This window comes from Blennius ocellaris (assembly GCF_963422515.1).
Source record: "Blennius ocellaris genome assembly, chromosome: 5".
NCBI lineage: Eukaryota > Metazoa > Chordata > Actinopteri > Blenniiformes > Blenniidae > Blennius > Blennius ocellaris.
The window spans coordinates 19,120,788-19,142,396 of record NC_137654.1 but is presented as its reverse complement, the minus strand read 5'-3'; the positions used below and the strand labels follow the sequence as shown (position 1 = coordinate 19,142,396).

The window sequence follows — 21,609 nt, the reverse complement described above, 5'->3', positions numbered from 1 at the left end:
TGCACCAACAGCTGCCTTTCAAGGACTGAGAGAGATTGAGAGAGCAGCAAGTGAGAGAGCAGAGAGAGAGCGATAGAACAGAGAGAGCAGAGACAGACCGAGAGAGAGCAGAAACAGAGAAAGCAGGAAGAGAGAACAGCCAAAGAGTCCAAAGCTGGTTAATAGAGGGTGGTGAGTCTCTGATTCATAACTCTGTTGCGTCTTCTAATTTACCATTTGAAAGGAGAAATTTGGCTGAAAAGCTGCAGGTCAGGTTCAACTTTCTCCATAATAGTTATATTTAAATGCACACAAACAGAAATGTGTTCAGAATTTGGAAAATGTTTCCAGTTTTGCCAATGTTTAGAAATGTTTCGATATGCTCATATTCATTAATGACTGAAAATCTAAGAGCTTAAAAAAAGCAGTTTATTTGGTACTTCTTTTTTTTTGGGAGGTTTCTATCAAAACATTATAAAATGCTTTGAAAGATGGATTGATGTGTTGTTTGAAAATATACCTGATATACATTTTTTTTCCCTAAACTCAGACTAACTGTCATTTCAAGTAAACCAGCCCCTAAAGCAGCTCCTTGTGTTTGTCTACAAGTTTGTAAATAAAAAGAAAAACTGTAAACAATAAAAGAGAAAGTTTTGTCCGAGCTGCAATGTTGGTCCAGTTTCACCTGCACAGGCTGACAGCTGTCTGCGCAGACAGGGCGCAGAGTCACGATATTTGAGCCGGTGCACGGTACGCCCCTGTTGAGTTTGTGCCCTGGGCAGCTGCGCACTTCATAGCGAAATCCGCCACTGCTGACGTGTGCATTTGTGCTAAGGCTAGAGGAGCGTGGAGGGTGTGAGAGGTCAGCTTCGTCTTTTAGGCCACACACTAACAGGAGATGACTAAAGGCTGCCTCAGCCCTCCTCGTCTGCCTGCTGCGGTCACTTCAGCAGGCCAGTGTGTCAGTCCTCTGGAGGGAAAGTGCAAACTAGCCTGTCAGTGCTGCCATCACAGGACGACAGCGTCACATGAAGACGGTCAGGTGTGATGACTTCAAAAGATATTACCCCTTGATGTCTCAGGGCATTAACATTTCCCATCACACGCTGGATGCACATGTCACTATCATGACCAGTTATATGTTAAATCTTTTTTTTTATTGCATCTTGTTAAGGGATTAAAATAGAATCTATTGTTGAATTATATTGATTATTCTGCAAAGTGAAAAGCAAAACACATCTTTCGTCATTGTTGCATGCTCAGGGGTTTTGCTGCTGCAGTATTGTGGCTACGATGGCTTAAGATAAATATTGGACTGTTGCAGGAATTACTGAGTCAGTTTTCACAGTGAATGTGGAACAAGTTGTGCACGAGTAGACAGAATCACTCGAAAACCTTTAAGCATTATCAAATAGGTGAACCGTGCTGCATCAGCAGTGGTCTGCTGTACTGTAACTGTGCTTGGGCGCTGGTAATACCCACAGTTATTTGAGGAGATCCGGGCTGCTAATAGAACATTTCTGAGGCTGCTGCTGCATTGAGATTGGCCCGAAGGTGCTCTTTTTGTCCAGCCTTTTGAGTTTGTGTTTCGCCCTCTCCTGGTGAGTCATGCAGCATTTTAGATTATGAAACAGATCGAACATACAGAGCTGGGGGTTACTGTCTATTTATAGGTATGATCTCATATCCAACTTTTTAATCCTGCTCTTGATGTCCACATAGAACACAGAAGCCTGAGATGTACAGTGTGATGTAACAGGTTAGCTGACTGTTCAGATTACTCCCCAGTATGTGTTGATGGTGATATATGACTGATAATCAGCTCACATGAGCATCTGATCTCTGTAATATTTGAGCTGTAGCAGCATTAATCAAAATGCTAAAAAGCATCTTCATTAAGAGGCTGCCAGTGTTGGGGAGGCCAGATGCATCACTGACGTGTATTTATAGCATATGTATGGTATATATAGCTGCATACTTGTTCCCAGAGAAAATGTGGAAAGGAAAATGTTTTGGATTATATGTTTTTATTGATATACATATTTGATTTCTGTCACAATGCTGGAAATCATTCTTCAATAATTCTGTTGTCCTTTCAGCTGACTCTGCTCAGTGGGAACACAAGTGCACACGTGCAAAATGCACACACTCTTTCATCCTCGAGATCTGGTTAGTAAATAAGGCAACCTAGAAATGATGACAACATACTTAAAATAAAAATAAAAATAAAAAAAAGTGGTATTTAGTTTGCCTCGAGTCCATAAACAGTCAATCTCTCACACCAGACTGCTTCAATCAGCCCATTTACACTTTGAAAGGTGCAGCGTTTATGGCTGAATGATGAGGGAATACACACCTTGAATAGAATAAAAATACCACCATACATTTCTAATCCTGCTGACTTTGCATTCAAATACACAATATATTGTTCCACTTATGTAAAGACATCCTTTATAAAAACTAGCCTATGTATTAAATATAGAACAATCTCCAGGTAAGCACAGTTTGCTGATTAATCTGAGATTATATAATGTTCTTAAAAGCTTTCAGTTAGTCACTGTTTCATTTCATACAGGCATTGTCCCAGGCAATATGATTAATGGAGGATAATATCTACTTGTTAAGTAATCAAATACTTATGCTGCGTGAAGCTAGGAAATTAGGCCTTATTGTCTACGTATCCTCATAATGTGTTTATACAGCGCTTGTGTAACACAATATTTCAATGAAAAACAAAGGTCCCTCCTCATTCATTAAACACTGTACACTTTGTCTTTTTTTGTTTGTTTGTTTTTACTTGCCAGTGAATTTCAGAGAGTTGCTCTTCTCCTTTAAGCTGGCAGGATCAGTCATGGCGTACTACGTACATGAAAAGCCAGACCGCGCAGAGCCACGCAAAGATCTGATTGGCTGGAGTCTGTGAATGGCAAACGTTAATGATTAACATTCATGTCACAACGCCACAGATTTCATTCAGTCCTTAGGCTCCTCTTGGCTGGAGTTATGCCAGGCTGAACCACTTGAGGGTGCTCACATATAAACCCAGCAGCACCCTTCAGCACTGCAGTCATACTCTGCTTTTTTCAAAAGGCACAACCAAAACAAAGATATGTGAAGACATGATAGGAAAGGATAGAACCTGACACACATCCGCACTTGCAAGGTCGCTTTAGAAATCTGCACATTTACCTCTACTAGTGAACTCAATAAATTAACCGATAAATTAAATACATTCAAATGGATCAAGTCATACATTAACTGTTGATGTGATGATACAACTTAAGTCTTACAGTATGTTGCTTTTACAGTTTTCCTCGTGAAATAGCAGCAAGAAATACAACCATCTGCAAGTGATAAAACTCAGGTCCTCTTCCACCTGCGAAACTCTCAGTTCAAAAATACTAAACTAAAATAAACCACCATAGTGATACATTCTGAATGGCTGATATAATTGAAATAAAAACCAAAAACATGAATGTCTGATAAATGAACTGCCATTAGATAGTTTCTCATCAACAAAAATGACCTACGTACATGTCATGTAGCCCTCGTCGTGTTAAATATACTACATGTGTCATGCATCATCTCCTTCTGAGAACACAACATCTCCAATGTAGAAGCTTTCCTCAAAGCTGAACAATGCAATCAGGTCTATAGGGAGACAGTGAAAGAAGCTCTATGAAGACATCTGACCTTCTGGTTAAAAGCTGACCTAAATCTAAGCACAGTGCTTTGTTGTTAACAGGACTCCATTCAGTTAGAAATGATCTTGAACTGGCAAATAGGTACTCACCCTTCTACAGTAATGTCTACATGTTTTCTCTTTTTCTTCATACCTGACTTACCTAAAACAAACATAACCGTAATACAAGAACCATAGGTCTATCACTGTATTGACAGTATAGTCAAACTAGACAACAACAATCATGCCAAGTCTATGTTTATCGGACAGGCATAAAGACAGTCATGATCATATATTCTCATTTAGTCACGTGGTTGGATACAGTTATTTTTCCGTACAACCTGATTGTCTATGAACTAAATGTCAGAGTGAGGCACCAGACTGTAAGGAAGGACAAGTCAAACAGAAACAGTAAACAAATAAAGAAGTCTCTCTATAGAAATATAAACTCTAGACTTGTCCAGTAACTATGGAGTTGGTCAGCGCTTCATCAATGCACACGGATATAAAACGGCAGTCCTGGAATAAATACTTTGTTCTGATCCAAGATCAGCTTTATCCTCCCTGTTTTCTGAAGGGGAGGGAAAACTCAGCCCAGGTCAGAGTCTAAAAGCGACTATACCAGCCTATAAAATGAGCATAAAAGAGAGAAGGCACAGAAACACAAACCCACCAAGGAGTGGTGTGGACAGACAGCAGCAGTGTTCAGGAGGAGCAGACGGGATGAAGTTGCAGGTCTGCTTTTCAAGCAAATGAGTTGCTCACACAACTTGTGACCCCTGTGTGTAGAGGTTCAAGGATGTCATATCTAATTTTCAGTTTGGACCTCTACATATATATACACTAACTTCATCTGGTCAGATGTGAGCATCCACCTCAGGCTTGTGTCCGTCAGAAGAGCAACATTCAGTTGAGGACAATCCACATAAAGTGACTCAGCTGTGTTTCTGAATGTAGACGAAACTGGCCTTTTCATCTAATCCCTTCCAGATCCACCCCTGATCTACAGATAGCACCCAAAGCTGCTGTACTCACTGTCCCACGACACAACAGACCAACACTGCTGTCCTTCATTCTGACGTTCACATCAAAAAGAAGGAGGAAGCTGTTTTATGCTACCGATGTGGATGACTTTCTTTTATGACACACGTCATCTTATTTCATGACTCCTGATTTCTGCTGTGTTGTCTGATTGGCTGACTTTGTCCGGGCGGGTTCAGACTTTCCACCAACCAACTTTGCCACAGTCGTATTTGTTGCCACAGCTCGTTCTGGTCTCTTTTCCTGCTTGGACTTTTCTCCAGTCATGCTGGTGCTACGCTGGTGGACTGAGGTCGTTGCTTTGACAAGAAAGGGGATTTTTCCTGGGGGGAGACGGGGGTCTTCACCAATGTTGACAGTCAGGTTGGTGTAGAGTGGCTCCAGCTCTTTGGAAAGAAGCTCATAGGTCAAAGAGTTCAGGCCGTCAGAGCGCCAATTGAGTCTGGTCCGTTTCAGAAGGTCAAATCTACAATGACAAAAACAAGGTTACAGTTTCTGCATGATGGTCCAAAAAACATGCATGTGAGGTTAATCGATGACCCTAAACAGGTGCGTGGTCAGTGTGTGTAGGTGTTTGATGTGTGATGGGCTGCACCGTGCATCCGCCCATAGTAAGATGGACTCAGGTTAAAATGCTATTGAAGTCAGTGTGCACTAAACATCTGCAGCTTGAATACCTAACTCTTTATTTGACCATAACAACATAAAGAGTGAGGCATGGCTCTCCTCCTGAATCATAATTTTTAAACTATTCAACATAAAAAAAGACTTCTCCACAAAAGTTGATAAGGTGCAACAGAGTAGATTTATCCTAATTATGTGTGAGATTGAATCAATTAAAAAAAATAAGCATGCCTCTGGAGGCAGAAGAAACTTTTGGTACTGCTGAGTGAGCGGAGGAAAAATGCAGACAAATCATGTGTCAACAGCACAATTAAACAAAAATATTTCTGTGAAAAGTTAGTACACAAGACGTGAAGGTACAACAGTCTCGCACAAAAGAGGGAGACACAGAACGACTGAAAATTGTTGCCAACAATCAGAACAATGCCAGAAGTGTGACTGAAGGTGTCATTGCTAAATGATATGCAGCCTCATGTCATAATTGAAATAAAGGGCAGATCCACCAGGAAATCAGAACAAGAGTAGAAAAAAAAAATTTGTTTGAAGTTTAATTGACTCTAAAATTGCCCCTGTGATGAACTCGTGACCCCTCCAGGGCAAACACATCCTGATTTCACCCAGTCAGCTAGGAATGGTTACTAAGTTGGATAGCTTAATGTATTTTCTTTCAATGACTGTGGTTGTTGTCATATTTACCTTCGAGGATTTTGCTCGTTCCCTCTATCTCCTTTATGTTTTATCATCTTGTAATGCCCGATGGCCACTGGGGGGCGCATGATCTTCATGCCAGACAGACGCACTCTGCATTGGCAAAAGCAACAAGAATGTTTCAAGAAACTGCAACCTGTCAACCACATATTCGAAAGCAATAAACTGTCAAGCTAAAGCACCACTATCTATAAACACAATCTGCATTCAGTTTTGTCTAAGAACTACATCTGAAGAGCAAATAATGAAAGCAGAGTCAAAGCATAATAATGATTTCAAGACGTACTTTACAGTCTATAGACGGTGGAACAGACTGTGATTCCCTTTTTCCATCTCTTGCTTGCGTATCACACCAGTTATCTATATTGATCAAAACATCAAGTGACTATTGTCGTTAATGTTCTGTATATGATGTATTTTTCATTTGCAAATGTCATGCGCAGAAGACAAAGTGTTAAAAAGTATGTCGAAGTATTCTTGTATTTCCTCTGGAAATTAGAGCAAGCGTTCTTATTTGTATTAATCTTTAGAAGGTCTTTGTTGCATTCACAGTCTTTTATAATAGACTGTCAAATGCTAAAAAAGCCAGAGAGTAGAGAGAGGGGACCAGCACAGAAATAAGACGAATCTTAAAAACTGCCTCAGAGCTCTTAAGCATGCCACCCAGGCCAAATCTGCAATCTGCTCCATGCAAACGTACCAAATGAGCCCACTCCAAGAGACATAAAGCAAAGCCACAGCAATGGAGGGAGACATTAAGATGAGAGATGGTGTTAGGACATGTGAAAATGAAAGTCAAAGAAACCAAACATGAGAAGAAAACAAAAGATTAATGAACCAAAGATAAACGAAAAAAGTAGAAGAAGAGAGAAGCTGAAATGACGAACAAATAAATAGCTCTCATACTTAAAACTCGTGCACATCTCACATGTCAGTGTACATGTGGTCGTCATGCATAGTGCATAGTGCATCCTCTTTACCTGGCAGCTATATCATCATCCTCCCCACCCCAGCCCCAGTACTGGTTTGGGAAGCCATTCATCTTCATATACTGATCTGGTGTCAGTGCAGAGACGCCACCAAAATACTGCGGGTATGGCAGCCTGGAAGGGTCACGTCATAAACGAGTTAAGGAAAAAAAAATAAAATGTCATCACACTGCTGTGTTAAACTACTCATGCTGTCATTCCCACTGAGCCGCTACCTGTATCTGAACTTGTCCATGGCCACTGACAAGTGTGTGGGGAACTGTTTGTGGCAGGTGTAGGTGTTGTGATCGTTCTCAGGCAGCAAGTCGACGTCGTGCAGGAAGATGCAGCTCCAATCTTCATCTCGGAGGGCCTCCCGCACACCCACGTTCAGGAGCTTGGCTCGATTGAAAGTACTATTCCCCCACTAAAGCAAGAAAAAGGGGGAGAGTTATTCATGCGGATATTAAAGCATCGATCTGAAAACACATACAGCACATGGTGAGGATTTAATTTCAATTTGGTCAAGCATGGAAGCACAGATTGACACAATTTGTGGTTAAATTTTGCAGCATTGTAGCCTGAGATTATGGCCGAAAGCATTTCTACTAATGAGTTAGTCTTCAATTATATTATTTGCACATGTGATTCACTCAAACAAGTTCTCAACGCTTCCATATTATCTTACATAACTTGAGTATAATCTACTATTGTTATGGGTATAATTCAATTTGCAGGCACTTACTGTGAGAACCATCAAACACAAAATCATAAATAGCATAGACACGTTGTCTTGCCTGGTATTTTTGGATTCTCTTGTCTTTCACAGTATGTGTACTGCTCGAGCTATCTGGTTTTTCCTCTCCATGGGTGACTTCATGAAGTCTGAGTATGCCCTAATGTTGACTAGTGCCTGTCTGCAATACCTCTCTTTTTTGTTTTGTTTTTTTTTTACAGAGGAAATTGAACCATTTGAATTCCTGTCTACTTTTTAGGGTTAGGATTTCCCCTAAATGGCCGAACCCTGTCAATTTTACTTCTGTCATTCTGTGAGATTTGATTTTCAATATTTTTCGTCTATTATAGATCAATTTTGGCTTGAATCCACAGTTGAATCCTTCATTCTGCACCCTGACACAAACTCACAATATTTTCTTGGCTGTATTACATAACACAAGTAGGCCAATCTTAAATTAGAAATTAGAATAATGTGCAACAATTTTCTAGAAATATTTGTTACCTAAAACAAAAACTCCATAAAAAATTGTAACAAAAGAAGTCTCTAATTAAAATAGCTTGGAACAAAACTAAACATGCTGACTGTATAAAATGATTATACTAGTATGTCACAAGTACCACTACCATTTAATAAATACATCTGCTAAAATACTAATACTACCATAGTAGAATCCACTAAAAATACCCATATTACTACGACATCAATGTTACAGAGTGAAAAACTGAGCAGTATTATACCAGAATAATGATCGTTATTCAAAGCAGCATTGCATATTGTTAACGTTACATAAGGAACATTCATAACCCTGCAGCGATTTACCAACATGAGAGGAATATTGCACCATGGTTAAATTACGAATATGCCCACATGCTTTTAGCTCAGGGACGCAGAAAAAAAAGCAGCTTTTCACATCCGCTCTGGTAACAACCCTGGCAATACTGCTGAAAGCAGCCTGCATGCACACAGATGCCAACACGAAGGCACAAGCTGACCTGCTGCACTATGTAGATGCTGTAATGGATTTGTTGTCTCTGCAGGAACGGGTGGAGGTGGTAGAGCAGAGCACGGAGGTGGGTCTGCCGGTTCCGGTATGGCACCACTATTGCCGTGTGGTGGTGTGGCTCACAGTCTGGAGGCCGGTAACGCCCGCCAGGCAACACTAACGGGTTCCTCTGTCTGATCTCATCCAGGGACAGAGGCGGGGAGAGATGGACAGAGACGGGTCCAACTGGAAAAAAGGAAAAGGATCGGGAATAACTTGAGTGAAAATTGAGGAAGTCGCAACATTCACTGCTCCTTCCTTGTTATTACCAGGTGTTACATTTAAAATCGCTCACCCAGCAGAGGAGAAGGGATCTGACAATCTCTCAGCGGTGGTCCTGTGGCAGGGGGGCCAGTCCCAGAGTTGCGAGGTGGGGGAGGTGGCGCACCCAGGTGACTGAGGTTAGTATACACATCATGAGGCCGGGAGTAGTCAAACTCAGAGTCGGTGGTGTGCACCAGGACGGACACCAGGCCTCTGAAGCCACCGAGGGAGAAATATAGCACAAAGGCAAACTGGAAGCCAACCAGCAAGGCTAACGTGCAGGGGGAGTCCAGAGAGCGTCCGAAACATGCCATCATGAAGGAAAGGATTCCAGAGGTGCGGCGAATTTCCAGTTGGGGAAAGTGGATGGAGAGGTGGGTGGAGGGGTCGGAGCAAAGGGTTTGAGGAAGAGGTGTGAAAGGCGGAGGGAGAGGAAGGGAAGGAGGCGGCACTGAGTGTGGGCTCAGGCGTGCAGGCGGTGGACATCCACCTGCAGGGAAGGGAAGTTGCGGTGAAGTTCGGCCATCACCTCCTGACCACAGACGTCACTGAGAGGAGAGACATGAAATATTCAGTTGATTGAAATCATTGTTTCTTCTGATTAATATTGCATTTGCCCGGATGAAAGGTACCTGGTTTTGCTGGAGTCGAATTAAAACCTGTGCTGGAGCAGGAAGTGCTCACTCCACTGTCCTCCTTCTCTTCCTCCTTTCATCATCGATCTTTCTATTAAGAGGAAAACACACAGGACTCAGTGATGATGCTGCAGATGATTTGTTTCTGTGTGTAGTAAACTGTGTGCTAAAATAAGCCCAGAAATGACAAGCAGCTAGAAAATGTCCCGCTTGTTCCTTTATTTAGAGTGGTTTATTTTCAGCAGTGATATTTCCAAAGGGCGTGTATGGAAGCCTGCGGATCAAATTAATCCAACATCACAGTTCCCTGATGGTCCCAATAATTACGTGCAATATCGAGGCTTGTGCCACTGGATCATGAGCGCAGATGATGCAAGATTCCCTGAAGCAGCGAATAATATATAGCTTAGAAGAAGAAGAAGAAGAAGAAGAAGAAGAAGAAGAAGAAGAAGAAGGAGAAGAAGAAGAAGAAAAAGAAAGACATGTAAAGGAGATAAAACGCAGCCTTCCGTTCATGCGATTAGCCATCAGCATCCATCGTCAGGCCAGCAGAGGCAATCAACTGCTCTGATGGATGTCTCCGAACACGCACGCACGCACACACACAAAAGCTGCATGGAGGCTACACGCTGCAGGAGCAGCCGACTCACCCCCACACATCCCTGCGACATGTCAAATCCAGCCCCCGGCTCCCAAAAGAATCGAAGGGGCCGCGGCCACCGAGCGGCGGACGCGACGCACCAAAAGATCACGTCTATTTTCTTCCTCGGTGATGTTCGCTCCCGCTCCTCCTCCTCCTCCTCTTCCTCCTAATCTCCCGAGGCGAAATCTCTCCGCAGCTGCCGTAAAACCGCTGCAGACGCTTTCACACGCAAGGGCATCGCCGCATATTCGTCCAGTGTCAACAGAGGCGAGCGGCGCGCCGCCTCACCGGAGCGCGGCGGTGTGACGGAGACACCGACCGGGGCGCAGCGCCGTGACGCACAGAGCGGCACATTTAAAATGTCAGGAATGAAAAAAAAAAAAAAAAAAACACACACACACACAAACGAGTGCGTGCTTTTCATGTCCACATGAATATCGTAAATCTTCATTCATTCCTTCATTCATTCTTCATTTATATATTTTTTTTAATTTTTTTTTTTTGGGGGGGGGGTCACAATTACATAATGATCAGGTAAGAATGTAGACTGCCACTGAAACCTCTTTATTATTTATAGGATCACCTGCGTCCCCATCACATGTAGACTCTTTCAACCCGTTTGTACTGATGTCCTCCATCTCTCCTCTCATCACCAACATCCTTTGTTCAATATATCTACGGCTTTATCTCGAAACACATCCTATCCTTATTTTTAACAGTTTAAAAAACTCTACTGTATATAGCCTGAGAAAAGGAGAGGAATGGAAAGGTTTATCTCTCTTTTTCTTTTTCTCTCTCTCTCTCTCTGTGTGTGTCTGTGTGTGTGTGTGTGTGTGTGTGTGTGTGTGTGTGTGTGTGTGTGTGTGTGTGTGTGTGTGTGTGTGTGTGTGTGTGTGTGTGTGTGTGTGTGTGTGTGTGTGTGTGTGTGTGTGTGTGTGTAGAAAGAGGCTCAGTCAGTGTGTACATATATCAGTATCTCACCCCTATAAGACGGTATCTGCATCATCCTCAAACTCACAATTCTTTATATAGTTGTTCCACAGGTTTGTCACTAGGTGGTGCCAAAGGAACATGCAACATTAAGTCACAAACTCAAAGCGCTTCATATTTTTGTTGTCTTGGAGCATTCGTGGGGCCAATTCATTCACAGGTCGAAGGAAGAACTCCGGTCCGTCTCATATGGTGAATCTCACTTGCACTTTGCATATCCTCCCATCCTTACTGAGGTACACATCTGTGATAATGCCAGGAGGCCAGTCATTTCTCTTGCACTGACTGGCCTTGAGAAGCACTACATTCTGAAGACTTTGTAAAGTTGACAGATACTGCATGGGCCACCTGTCCCGGAATGTGTATGACTGACTTTCAACTCTTTGTCGCTGCTGTTTGAGTAAGTCTTTATCTCCAAAAAGACAAGGGTATCTTTCTTGCACAAGGAGTGTTGCAGGCGTGATAATGAATGGATCCGCGGGATCTGTTGACACGGGCAATAATGGTTGTTCACAATAGCAGTGACCTCAATCAGAAAAATTGTGAGCACTTTGTTTAAGTTTCAAAGATCCGATTTAAAGAAACATAGAATCCAAAATGTAACATGTAGCCAATTCTTCTCTTGCAATGAATCTTAAGGACAAGAGGAAACAATATTGCATTAGTTTGCATAGTGTTATGCCTGGTTCCTTGGGAAGCATATCAAAGAAGGTAGGTTGACACAGGACAGTTTTTAAATAAAATACAAATTTATTGAAAATGCTCAACTAAAAGAAAATGACTGCTATACTCAACATAATCAACCCAAACAACCCAAGGTAGTTGCCTGAAGGGAAAGTTCTTGAAGGTGTACAAGAGCGCTTGGATTCACAGAGATTTTTAAATACCGTTTAAGGCATAAGGAATAAGTTAATACGTATGAATTGATACATTAAAAAAATCCTAGGTGACTCATTTTGATCATGTTTAGACCACCACATAAGACCTGACTGGCCCTGACGGCCCACTACTGGTGTGAGCAACATAAACAACCTTGTTGCTCCAGTCACATTCATACACACCCACCAGGTGAAGAAATGGACACAACTTGTTCAACTGGCTCTCTCCTTGTCAGTGGTTATATCAGAAAAAAAGGGGCCTGTTTACTTTGTGCCTTTAATTGGGTGCCATGGCAGGTTTTTCTGGTTAGATAACCTAAATATTTTGGTTTTGTTATGTGTTTGGTTTTTATTGGCAATCATTACCAAAACATTTTTTTTGAGGTTTTGTTCATCATATTTTTTGACAGGAACAAAAAACATGTTCTTCAATGTGTTAAAAATAATGACTTAAACAAAAGTAAATGTTTTCCAAAATATTGTTCTTGAGTTTTTTGAAATGCTGACTCAGTATTTCTTTATTTTCATATGTGCCTTGTGTTGGGTTAAGTTTCCTTAATTGTAGATCTATGTTTTCTTTCTATCTATTTGATGTGAATTGTGAGATTCTTTGTGTACATTTGGAAGACCTCTACCTAATCGCAGATGTTTATTTGAAAATGCAGAAAGAGAGAAAGTTCAACATGTGCAGGAGGAAATCAGGGAACTGAAGACTGACTTGTAGTTCTAGTACTAGGTCAATGAATGGTAAATGAACATCACTTATATAGCGCCTTACAACGTGAGCTGCCCCAAAGCGCTTAACATCGTTCATCACATTCACCCATTCACACACACATTCACACACCAATGGAGGCTGTGGCCATGCAAGACGCAGTGGAAGCAGTTTGGGGTTCAGTGTCTTGCCCAAGGACACTTTCACATGCGGTACGGTGGAGATGGGAATCCAACCTGCAACCTTCCAACTGGGAGATGACCCGAGTTGACGTTCAGTCAATGTTGACCTAAATAGTTCATATTGTTTTGGGGTGTGGTGCTATGCAACCGTAACCACAGCATTTAGCAACAAATGTCAATGATGTGTTGCTCACAGAGAAAAGAACTCCACCCAGATCTTTTGTTTTATGAGACCTACTTGCACCGGGCACTGTTGACTGAGTACGATTTATGCAATACAATGGGACAGAATACACTTGCACACCATTTTCCTTCACTCCACAATTATGCTGCACATTGTGTTGGTCTAGTACATACTGTACATTTCCAATGGAATACATTGACCTTTGTGGTTGTGATATGACAAAATGTGGAAAAACTTTTTCAAGGCACTAAACCTGCAGGCCTATTACAAATCTGTCTCATTTTCCAAAATATTGGAAAGCCTGGTCATTTTAATGTCTTAGTTGGGTATCAGTTTGTGTTTAAAAAAATTACACTGCGCAGTCACTGCTTTTACCAAAGTAGTGAATTATATTCTTCTGGTCCAGGATAGAAGCAATGTGCCTATCTTTTTATTGATTTTTCAAAGGTATTTGGTAGACTGGGTGTTGTTGTTGTTGTTGGTTGACCTGGTTGTTTTCAGAAAGGACTCAGTGTGTTAAAGTTGATGGCTGCTCTTCTGTCATCCTGACTTTCCAGAAAGGGGTGCCACAGGGCTGTATGTTAGGTCCCTTGCTATCAATCATTTGAGAAAAAAGGCCCAAAATGAGAACTTTTTTCTATAGAGTCATTTATTGTCTTGTGGACACTTTGTCATCGGCTGTTCAACAATTTCAAGCTGTTCTCATAGAAACCCAATGCCTGTCTTTGAAACTTGTTCTAAATGCAAGTGAAACGTTTGGTTTAGTAATCTTGACAAAAGTAATTGTTGCTCAACTATATGTACATCTCAAGGATCTCCTGTGGAGATTGTTTCTACCTTCAAATACCTATGTATCATCTTTGATGACAGTTTGTCTTTTAAATTCTGTAATTAAAACCTGGCAAATAAATTGAAATGTGATTGGACTTATAGTTCCATAATGCAGTATGTCTTGGTTTTCTTTTGTTTTGAAGATGATGCTTGTTGCTGCTACTTTGACACCAATCATCAGTGGCGGTAGCTGGTTTCCACCCTGGATGAACTCCCATGATATTGTACTGTATATTATTGCCAGCTCTACCTCATTTCATATGCTGGATGCCATTTATCATTAATATTCATTACTAGCTATAAATCACTTACTCATGGTTGTGTTTGTCCACTCAAATGGTTGGTTTTAATACTGCCATTTTGGCCAGGCCTTGCTTGTAAAACTGATGAATTGATCTTAAGCAAGTGCCTGGTACAATTAAGGTGAAAAAAATAACAAGAAAACTGTGCTGGTCACTCCATGTGTTCAAGCTTAACATCTTGTTGCTTTTTCCATATATAGTTCTGCATTATCTTGAAATGTATTCTGTGCCTGGCAAAGAATATACAAATATTGGTGTGGGGTTGGTAGCAATGTGGCTAAATGTCTCCTTGGTTTGGACCCCTCTCAGAGTGCTTGAAATGCCCCATAGGTCTCACCAAATCCGCCCCTCTCACTCAATGGTGTCACAAAATGCCTTCACATTTGCCAGACAGAACAATCCAAACATCCAATGCTTTGCTCTGCAGTACTGCAAAGAACACATCTGAATACTCAAAACATCATGTTAAACATGTGACATACTTGCTTTTGAAATGACTGACCTCTCCTCATGACGTCCAGCTGTTCTTCCAGGTGCCCTCCAGGGCCTTTTACAAGAAACTGAAAGACTTTATGGATCATTCGTAGGCATTTAGTAAAGCTACTGTGTTCCTGAGGGGTCCATCATTGGTCATGTTTTTCTTGCACATGATGTTAGTGACTTAGGCAAATTCCCCAATTTCGGTTGGGGTGTTTCTAGGTTCACAATGTTCTGAAAAAATATTTGTTCAAGTGACAGTCTGAAGAGAGCTCTTGAGCTATTGGTCTTTTGTTTTGTTAGCTGTTACAAGACAACCGAGCCTTGCCCACATGTGCGTCGGTGGGTGATTTAAGTTTTACAGAAGAACTGCTGTTATAGAATGATATTTACCTACAGTGAAGAAGCTAAACTTAATATGGTTATGAATTACTGATCAGTGAAGATGTCTTAAGAGATTTGCCTCATCTAGAGTTTTAAACTTTGACTATTTTATTTTTGTTAGTGGCCAGTCCGGTACCGTTGTTTTAGTTTCTTTATAAAATATAAAATGTGGGTGCTGCCAAAATACATTCAGATTATACTTCATTTATCTGTTGATAGCGAGAAATCTTGCACTTTTTATTTGCAATTAAAATTATTTTATTATTACTATTATTATTACTATTATTATCATTATTATTATTTACACATTTTGATCACAATTTACATACTATGGTAATTCAACATCAGTTCTATGCCCCATCTTCAACACTGGTGTAAAAGCCAGTTGGAAACATTGCTGAAGATCAGAGCTGCTTCGTCAACCTTGGCAAAGACGATCATGGAGTAAAGTAAAGGTCATTGACGAAAAGCTGTTGGATTCAGATGGCGAGACAGTTCACATGTCACCCAAAGCAGGAGGAAACAAAAAAATTGGTTTGATTTTTAAAGTTTTTTCCCAATGCTACTGAGATGAGCACATATACAAAGTTGATGAAGGATGGAGAAACCATCGATACTTTGTGAACGAACGTTGGGCTGAAAGTTATGTATTTGGCTGCATGTATTTGTTTATTTATTAGTTTGTATGTATGTATTTTACCAACTTTTCATAGAAACGTTTCATCTGAATTGCATGGAATCTTCAGGGATGATTCGTCACCATCCAAGGACTAATTGATTAGAGTTTACGATATTAACGGCAAACCGTTTCTGAATAAATCCCAAAAATGTGTCTTTATCCAAGGATGGTCCATTAACTACTGAGAGCCACTGTGTCAAAGGCCAAGGTCTAGGTCACGATAAGGTCAAAAACACTTTCATCAGCACAGTCAGTTTTAATCCAATTGATATCAAATAAATGCCCAAATATTAAGTTTAAATTCTTTATCCTCTGTCATGCCACATGATGCGGTGATGTAATTACCCTGGTTAGTGGTTGGGGGTCAAATGTCGGGGAGGGGGAGCGGAAATTGTAAAATGTTCAAATGACCATGCGATGGTGGATCAAATAACCTTGCAATCCATTGGTTTCCATGGTGGCAAATGTGGCATTGATGAAGGTGTTCGCTCTGCTGAGTGCCTGTTCGGTATCTAATCTGTTATTTGAGTAAATACATTCATGAATATATAAATCACTTTTTTTTATGGGAGCGTCAACAAAAACATAATTAAAATTAATGAGGGGTTCAGTATAATCATCTATTAGTCAGCGATTATAGCAGGAGGAGCAGACCAATCCTTTGCCTGAACTGCTCTGCAACAGTATATAAGTACAGAGATTAGTTTGCCCAAACAGCAGCTGTATCCTTGTGTGCAGGAAGTGAAGACATGGAGGGACGCCTGACTGCAGTCTGTGCATTGATCCTGGTTCTGGGTGCAATTGGGCACTCAGATGCACAGTCATCTCAACTGATTAAAAGAAGTAAGTTTGCCTTCCACTAACAGTGATAATATTTTGAGAGTATGCTTTTGTCATGTTGTTTTTTATATGAGCCCAAATTGAATTGAATGGCAGCAACACAGTTAAGTTAGTAAGATTGAATTGTAGGTAAAATGTTATCTGCTTTTGATGTGAATGACAATGTTTTACTTGTTTCAGACATTTGTATCTTTCCTTGGGCTGAATCTACTTGATGATGTTCTGTTAATGTACAACAATATGCCATTGTTTTTGTCTTTTTTCTAGCCCAATGAACATAATCACTTCTCTTTCCTTTCAGTTCACCCTGGGGTGTGCCCACGTCCAGCCTTTTGCGAAAACTTGGACTTCTGTGCCACAGCTCGGTTTGCTGTGTGCTCCATTGACAGTCAGTGCCGCAAAGATCAGAAATGCTGCAACAATGGATGTGCACATGTGTGCACAAAAGTGAATGGAGGTAAGATGGAAATCATGAAACATGATTCAACATACCTCTTGTAAGACGTAATTAAGTGTTATTGTTTAAATTGAAGACATCAATTAGTAAATGTATCAGTTCAGTGTAACGCTGTTGTCATGTAAAATAGACTTAGAGGTCATTTTGAGACTTCAAAGCAAGATGGATCACAAATCACAATTGTTGTGTTTATCTTGTATGTTTTGTGTTCTATGTGTTTTCAGTCAAGCCAGGAGTGTGTCCTTACTCACCCAGGGTTGAGGATAGGATTTGTGTGCTCAATGTGAAACCTGTGTGCATTAATGACGCTGACTGTCCCGGTGCTGAGAAATGTTGCAGCGATCAATGTGGACCTGTGTGTGCGAAACCCCGAGAAAGTAAGAATGGAATAAAATGACTATCTGTTTCCAATACAGTTCAATATTTGGGATCTTAGTCTTGGCAGTTTAATTCTCCAACAAATAGTTAAACTCAACAGTTTTATCTTGATTGTATGTTTTACTTCTTCCCCCTTTTTTAACAGTCAATATATACATTGTGCATACAAACTGTTTTATAACTATTTATACTTCTTGGTTTCTCGTTATTTTCATTCAACTGAACACGGTCCTGCAAACTGTAAACCTTCCTTGTGCTTTTACTACAAACTCGTCTTTTTGACCCATTTTCATTTGGCAGCTTCCAAATTTTTATTTAAGTCTTTTTGGGGTAACAATTTATTGTGGAAGAAAAGACCTGACATTATTTTGAGGGGAAACAGGATTCACTGTTTTACATTGTTGAGTTTTCTTTCCCTTCAGTCAAACCTGGATTGTGCCCTAACTGGAAATTGTTTAGCCATTTGAAACGTCCTCAACCGTGGATTGAATGCTCCAGTGACTGTGAATGTCCCAGATATCAGAAGTGCTGCCTCAAAGGATGTAAATCTGTTTGTGTTACAGCAGGTAAGATTTTTGTCTTTTTAATATCATTCATGTATACTAAAGTATAGCTTCCAAAAAAGTAAGAATTGTTGTATCTTCTTGACCTTGAAGTGAGAACGTGTTATGTTGATAAGTTGCAGGTCTTATTTCACACAGCCCACCATTTAATCAATATTTATTTACATTCAGTAGTTCAAAAAACACAAACTAAAACTGGCCTTCAGAGAGGATGATTCACATTTTTCAAATAATTTGAGGACGGTAATGCAATGCTCCAAAATTTGACATGGATTCAAACATGGATTGTTATGAGGTATTGTAAAGAAATACAAACAATGAATCACGATTCTGCTATTTTTTAGATGAATATATTGAATTGATCACTACCCCAGACCAGTTGTTTGCAACAATTTCCTTAGGGAGACCCACATGTTAACTTAAATGACCTGTCTGCACGAGCTGGTTGGCCTCATTGTGCTGGCTAAATATATCCACCGGATAGGAAGATATAATGAAAAACTAATTTGTCATTTCATCATTTGTAATTTCTGCTCATGACCAGTTAAGAATCCTCTTATTAGGGGTTTTGAAATTCCATTAAATGCATCAACGTGTTACCACTGGAAACCCAACATACTTTGTGAAAGATTTGTTTGTTGATTGGGCAAGTGTCAATAAGGTTTATTCCTTTGTGGTGGTTCTATTCGCGTTTTCACAGGTTTTTGCTTGTTACTGCATGTCTGTCTTCACTTTCAATCATCTGTTCAAGCCTTTATTTGACTCCCATCGTTACGGCAGTACCACCTGTGCAGCATGCAACCAAATGCAGAAACCTGTGTTCCCATGTAGAAATGGAACCTACACCAACAACAGTGGCTGACCTGGCTGGTTTTCTACCCTGGGCAAACCCTGTACATTTTCATTTTCTTTTTGTTTTTTTCAATTTAGTCAAGCCAGGACATTGCCCTCGATTTACCTTGGATGAGAATACGCGGTGTCCCAAACAACGTCCATGCTCTCATGACTTCGATTGCCCCAAAGATTGGAAGTGCTGCAAAAATAGATGTGGAAAAGTGTGTACCCCACCAAGTGAGTTATAAATATGAAAAACACCAAGAGTGAGTTGTTTTATTTTCAAACCCTTATCGTGTACTTTTGGGCCCTTTTTCAATTGCAAGTGTTGTTTTTCTATTCTGCTTTGTAGACATCTGGATGCGTTGATGTCTGTCAAAGAAGGTTGAAGGTGAAAAGGTCCAGAAGAAAAGAAATTCAACAGGACATCTGTCTGCCATCTCTGATGAGTCATCAGTCTTCAACCACACATAATTCTACAGCCTTGGGGTGCACTTTCTGGGTTTTTTTTTTTCATGCCCCCCCCCCCCCCAACCTACACTCACTTCTCCACTCCCCAGCCAACCCCACCTATCCACTCCTACCCACCTCCAACTGGTCAACTGATATTCTGATAGTCTAAATATCTTCAACATCAGCAAATAAAATTAGTCATTGCATAACAAAGTGCTCTGTGTTTGTCATTTGTATAAATTATCAAAATGATGTTCACATATTGCAGGAAACACTGTTCAATTCAACTATTAACTTATGAAACCCCAGATTGAGCTTTCCCACAACTGTGACAATGACATGCATAGGAAATGGATGTAATTGTATCAGTCAAGCAATTCTGTCCATTTTATGAAACTCAGTACACTTTGGCATTTTGCCCTGAACTGGGGAAGAGAGTTCACACTGAAAAGATCACTTTTTTTTTTTTTTTAAAGGCGGAATGGAGCCTGTTTTGGCTTTTTGTGTACAGGACACATCAGCAGGGATGGTTGAAAGTGTCTTCTATGCAAGGTGTGCAGTTTGAAACATCTGTGAGGTTCCAAGGTGGACCCCCGACTCGGGATGTGGTCGGCGGGTGTTGGGAGAGAGGATGCGGCAAAAAGGAGAGGGTCGACGGGGTTTACAAAAATAAACTTACATTTATTTTGACTTTTCTTTTTAAAAATCTTCACAAAACTCTTTTACTGGCTGCCTCACAACAGGCCAGCCAACACAGACTCACGTACTCTCAGTCTCTCAGTCCTCATCATATTGGCATCTTGGAGCTAATAACCTCTTTCGGTAGCCTGTCTGGGTACACATTAAACTGGTCCAAAAGCAATTTTATGCCCCAATATAATGACTAATCACCAGGTTTTATTTACAAAACCTGATATTTAAGCTATGCAAATGTCATATTACCTATCTTGGCTTGACAGTACCAAAAAAAACCACAAAGCATATTCAAATTAAACATTACCTCACGCACTTCCGGGTCCTTCAGCGGCGCGCGCTCCGCCGAGGACCCGGAAGTGCGTGAGGTGAGCTGTGTTCAACGTGAGAAAGGGCTGTCACTTTCTCACAACATCCCACAGCACTTCACTCCAAAGAAAAGGAGAGAAAAGAAGCAGACACTGGCAGTGGGGCAGTGGGCTGCCTGGTGCAAGCTTCCAATTGTTCCAGCACAGATTAAATCCAAAAACAATATTGTGATTTATGCCTTCTTGGATCCAGATAGCACGTATGTTTTCTGTACAATTAACCTCATAAGGAAACTCAACCTCTTGGGAAAAAGGACAGGAATCCTTTGATGGACAATGGGTCACCAGTCTGAAGGTGGCAGCCTTCGATGGTGGGACATATTGTATCTTGCCAAATACCTCCACCCATGAATTCATGCCTGCACATAAGAGGAATATTCCACATCAAAAGCATCCTCAACAGTGGTGTTCACAAACAGAACATCCACTTGCTTGAGATTGACTAAGAGGTTGAGCTGTTGATTGGAACAAAGAGATACAACTACCAGTCATGATGGAGACATCCAATCCAGCGAGGAGCTTGGGATTTTGACACTAAATAATGCACAGAAACTCCAGAAGCAACTAAACATAGCAATGAAATGAGATTCCATGCTGGACGATGACCATGGGGAAGCATTCATATGATGAATATCAATTTCAAAAAGTTGATTATATTCACCTGTGACACGGCGGCAGATGAGGAAAGGTTGGAAATGTGTGTTTTAGTTGACTATAATTTAGATCATAATTAGGAACGTAATTTAGGGTATGATTTAGACTTTATTTAGAAAGATAACATTGATGATTTGGATATCTGTTCTAAAGTTGCAGCTTTCAGATCCCACACTGCACAGCGTTTGCTCTATGGCCATGGAGAAAGGTGGATGGACACTGCTTGCCTCTTGCTGTGGAGGGTGAGGTCACTTGGCTTGACAAGCAGCTCTTCCTGTGGAATCATTTATGAATGTGACTTAACTGGCCTCACACCTTTTTACACCTCTGTCCTCCATTGCCTGGCATGTTTTTCTGGCCAAACACACAACAAGAGAAATGCCAGGCATGTGGATGTTTGAAGAACCTTTGTTTTCTAAGCG

General features: G+C 40.8%; 2 protein-coding genes across 3 annotated transcripts; one reads left to right on the top strand and one right to left on the bottom strand.

Moving 5' to 3' along the window:
• Window positions 1-1,987: 1,987 nt before the first annotated feature.
• Window positions 1,988-10,574, bottom strand: b4galt3 (UDP-Gal:betaGlcNAc beta 1,4- galactosyltransferase, polypeptide 3). 2 transcript variants are annotated; one of them, XM_080497502.1, is made up of 8 exons: window positions 10,333-10,574; window positions 9,680-9,773; window positions 9,079-9,595; window positions 8,734-8,969; window positions 7,239-7,429; window positions 7,015-7,137; window positions 6,023-6,127; window positions 1,988-5,168 (listed from the first exon to the last, which is right to left on the bottom strand). In XM_080497502.1, exons 3-8 carry the CDS (start codon window positions 9,362-9,364, stop codon window positions 4,817-4,819), a joined length of 1,293 nt encoding a protein of 430 aa, XP_080353628.1. In that variant the 5' UTR covers window positions 9,365-9,595; window positions 9,680-9,773; window positions 10,333-10,574; the 3' UTR covers window positions 1,988-4,816. The 2 variants fall into 2 exon arrangements, with proteins under 2 accessions (XP_080353628.1, XP_080353629.1); XM_080497503.1 differs by lacking the exon at window positions 6,023-6,127.
• Window positions 10,575-16,680: 6,106 nt separating this feature from the next.
• LOC308130703 (whey acidic protein-like) lies at window positions 16,681-19,679 on the top strand. The gene is made up of 6 exons (XM_080497138.1): window positions 16,681-16,790; window positions 17,089-17,244; window positions 17,469-17,621; window positions 18,045-18,188; window positions 19,116-19,256; window positions 19,372-19,679. Exons 1-6 carry the CDS (start codon window positions 16,697-16,699, stop codon window positions 19,386-19,388), a joined length of 705 nt encoding a protein of 234 aa, XP_080353264.1. The 5' UTR covers window positions 16,681-16,696; the 3' UTR covers window positions 19,389-19,679.
• The last annotated feature ends 1,930 nt before the right edge of the window (window positions 19,680-21,609 follow it).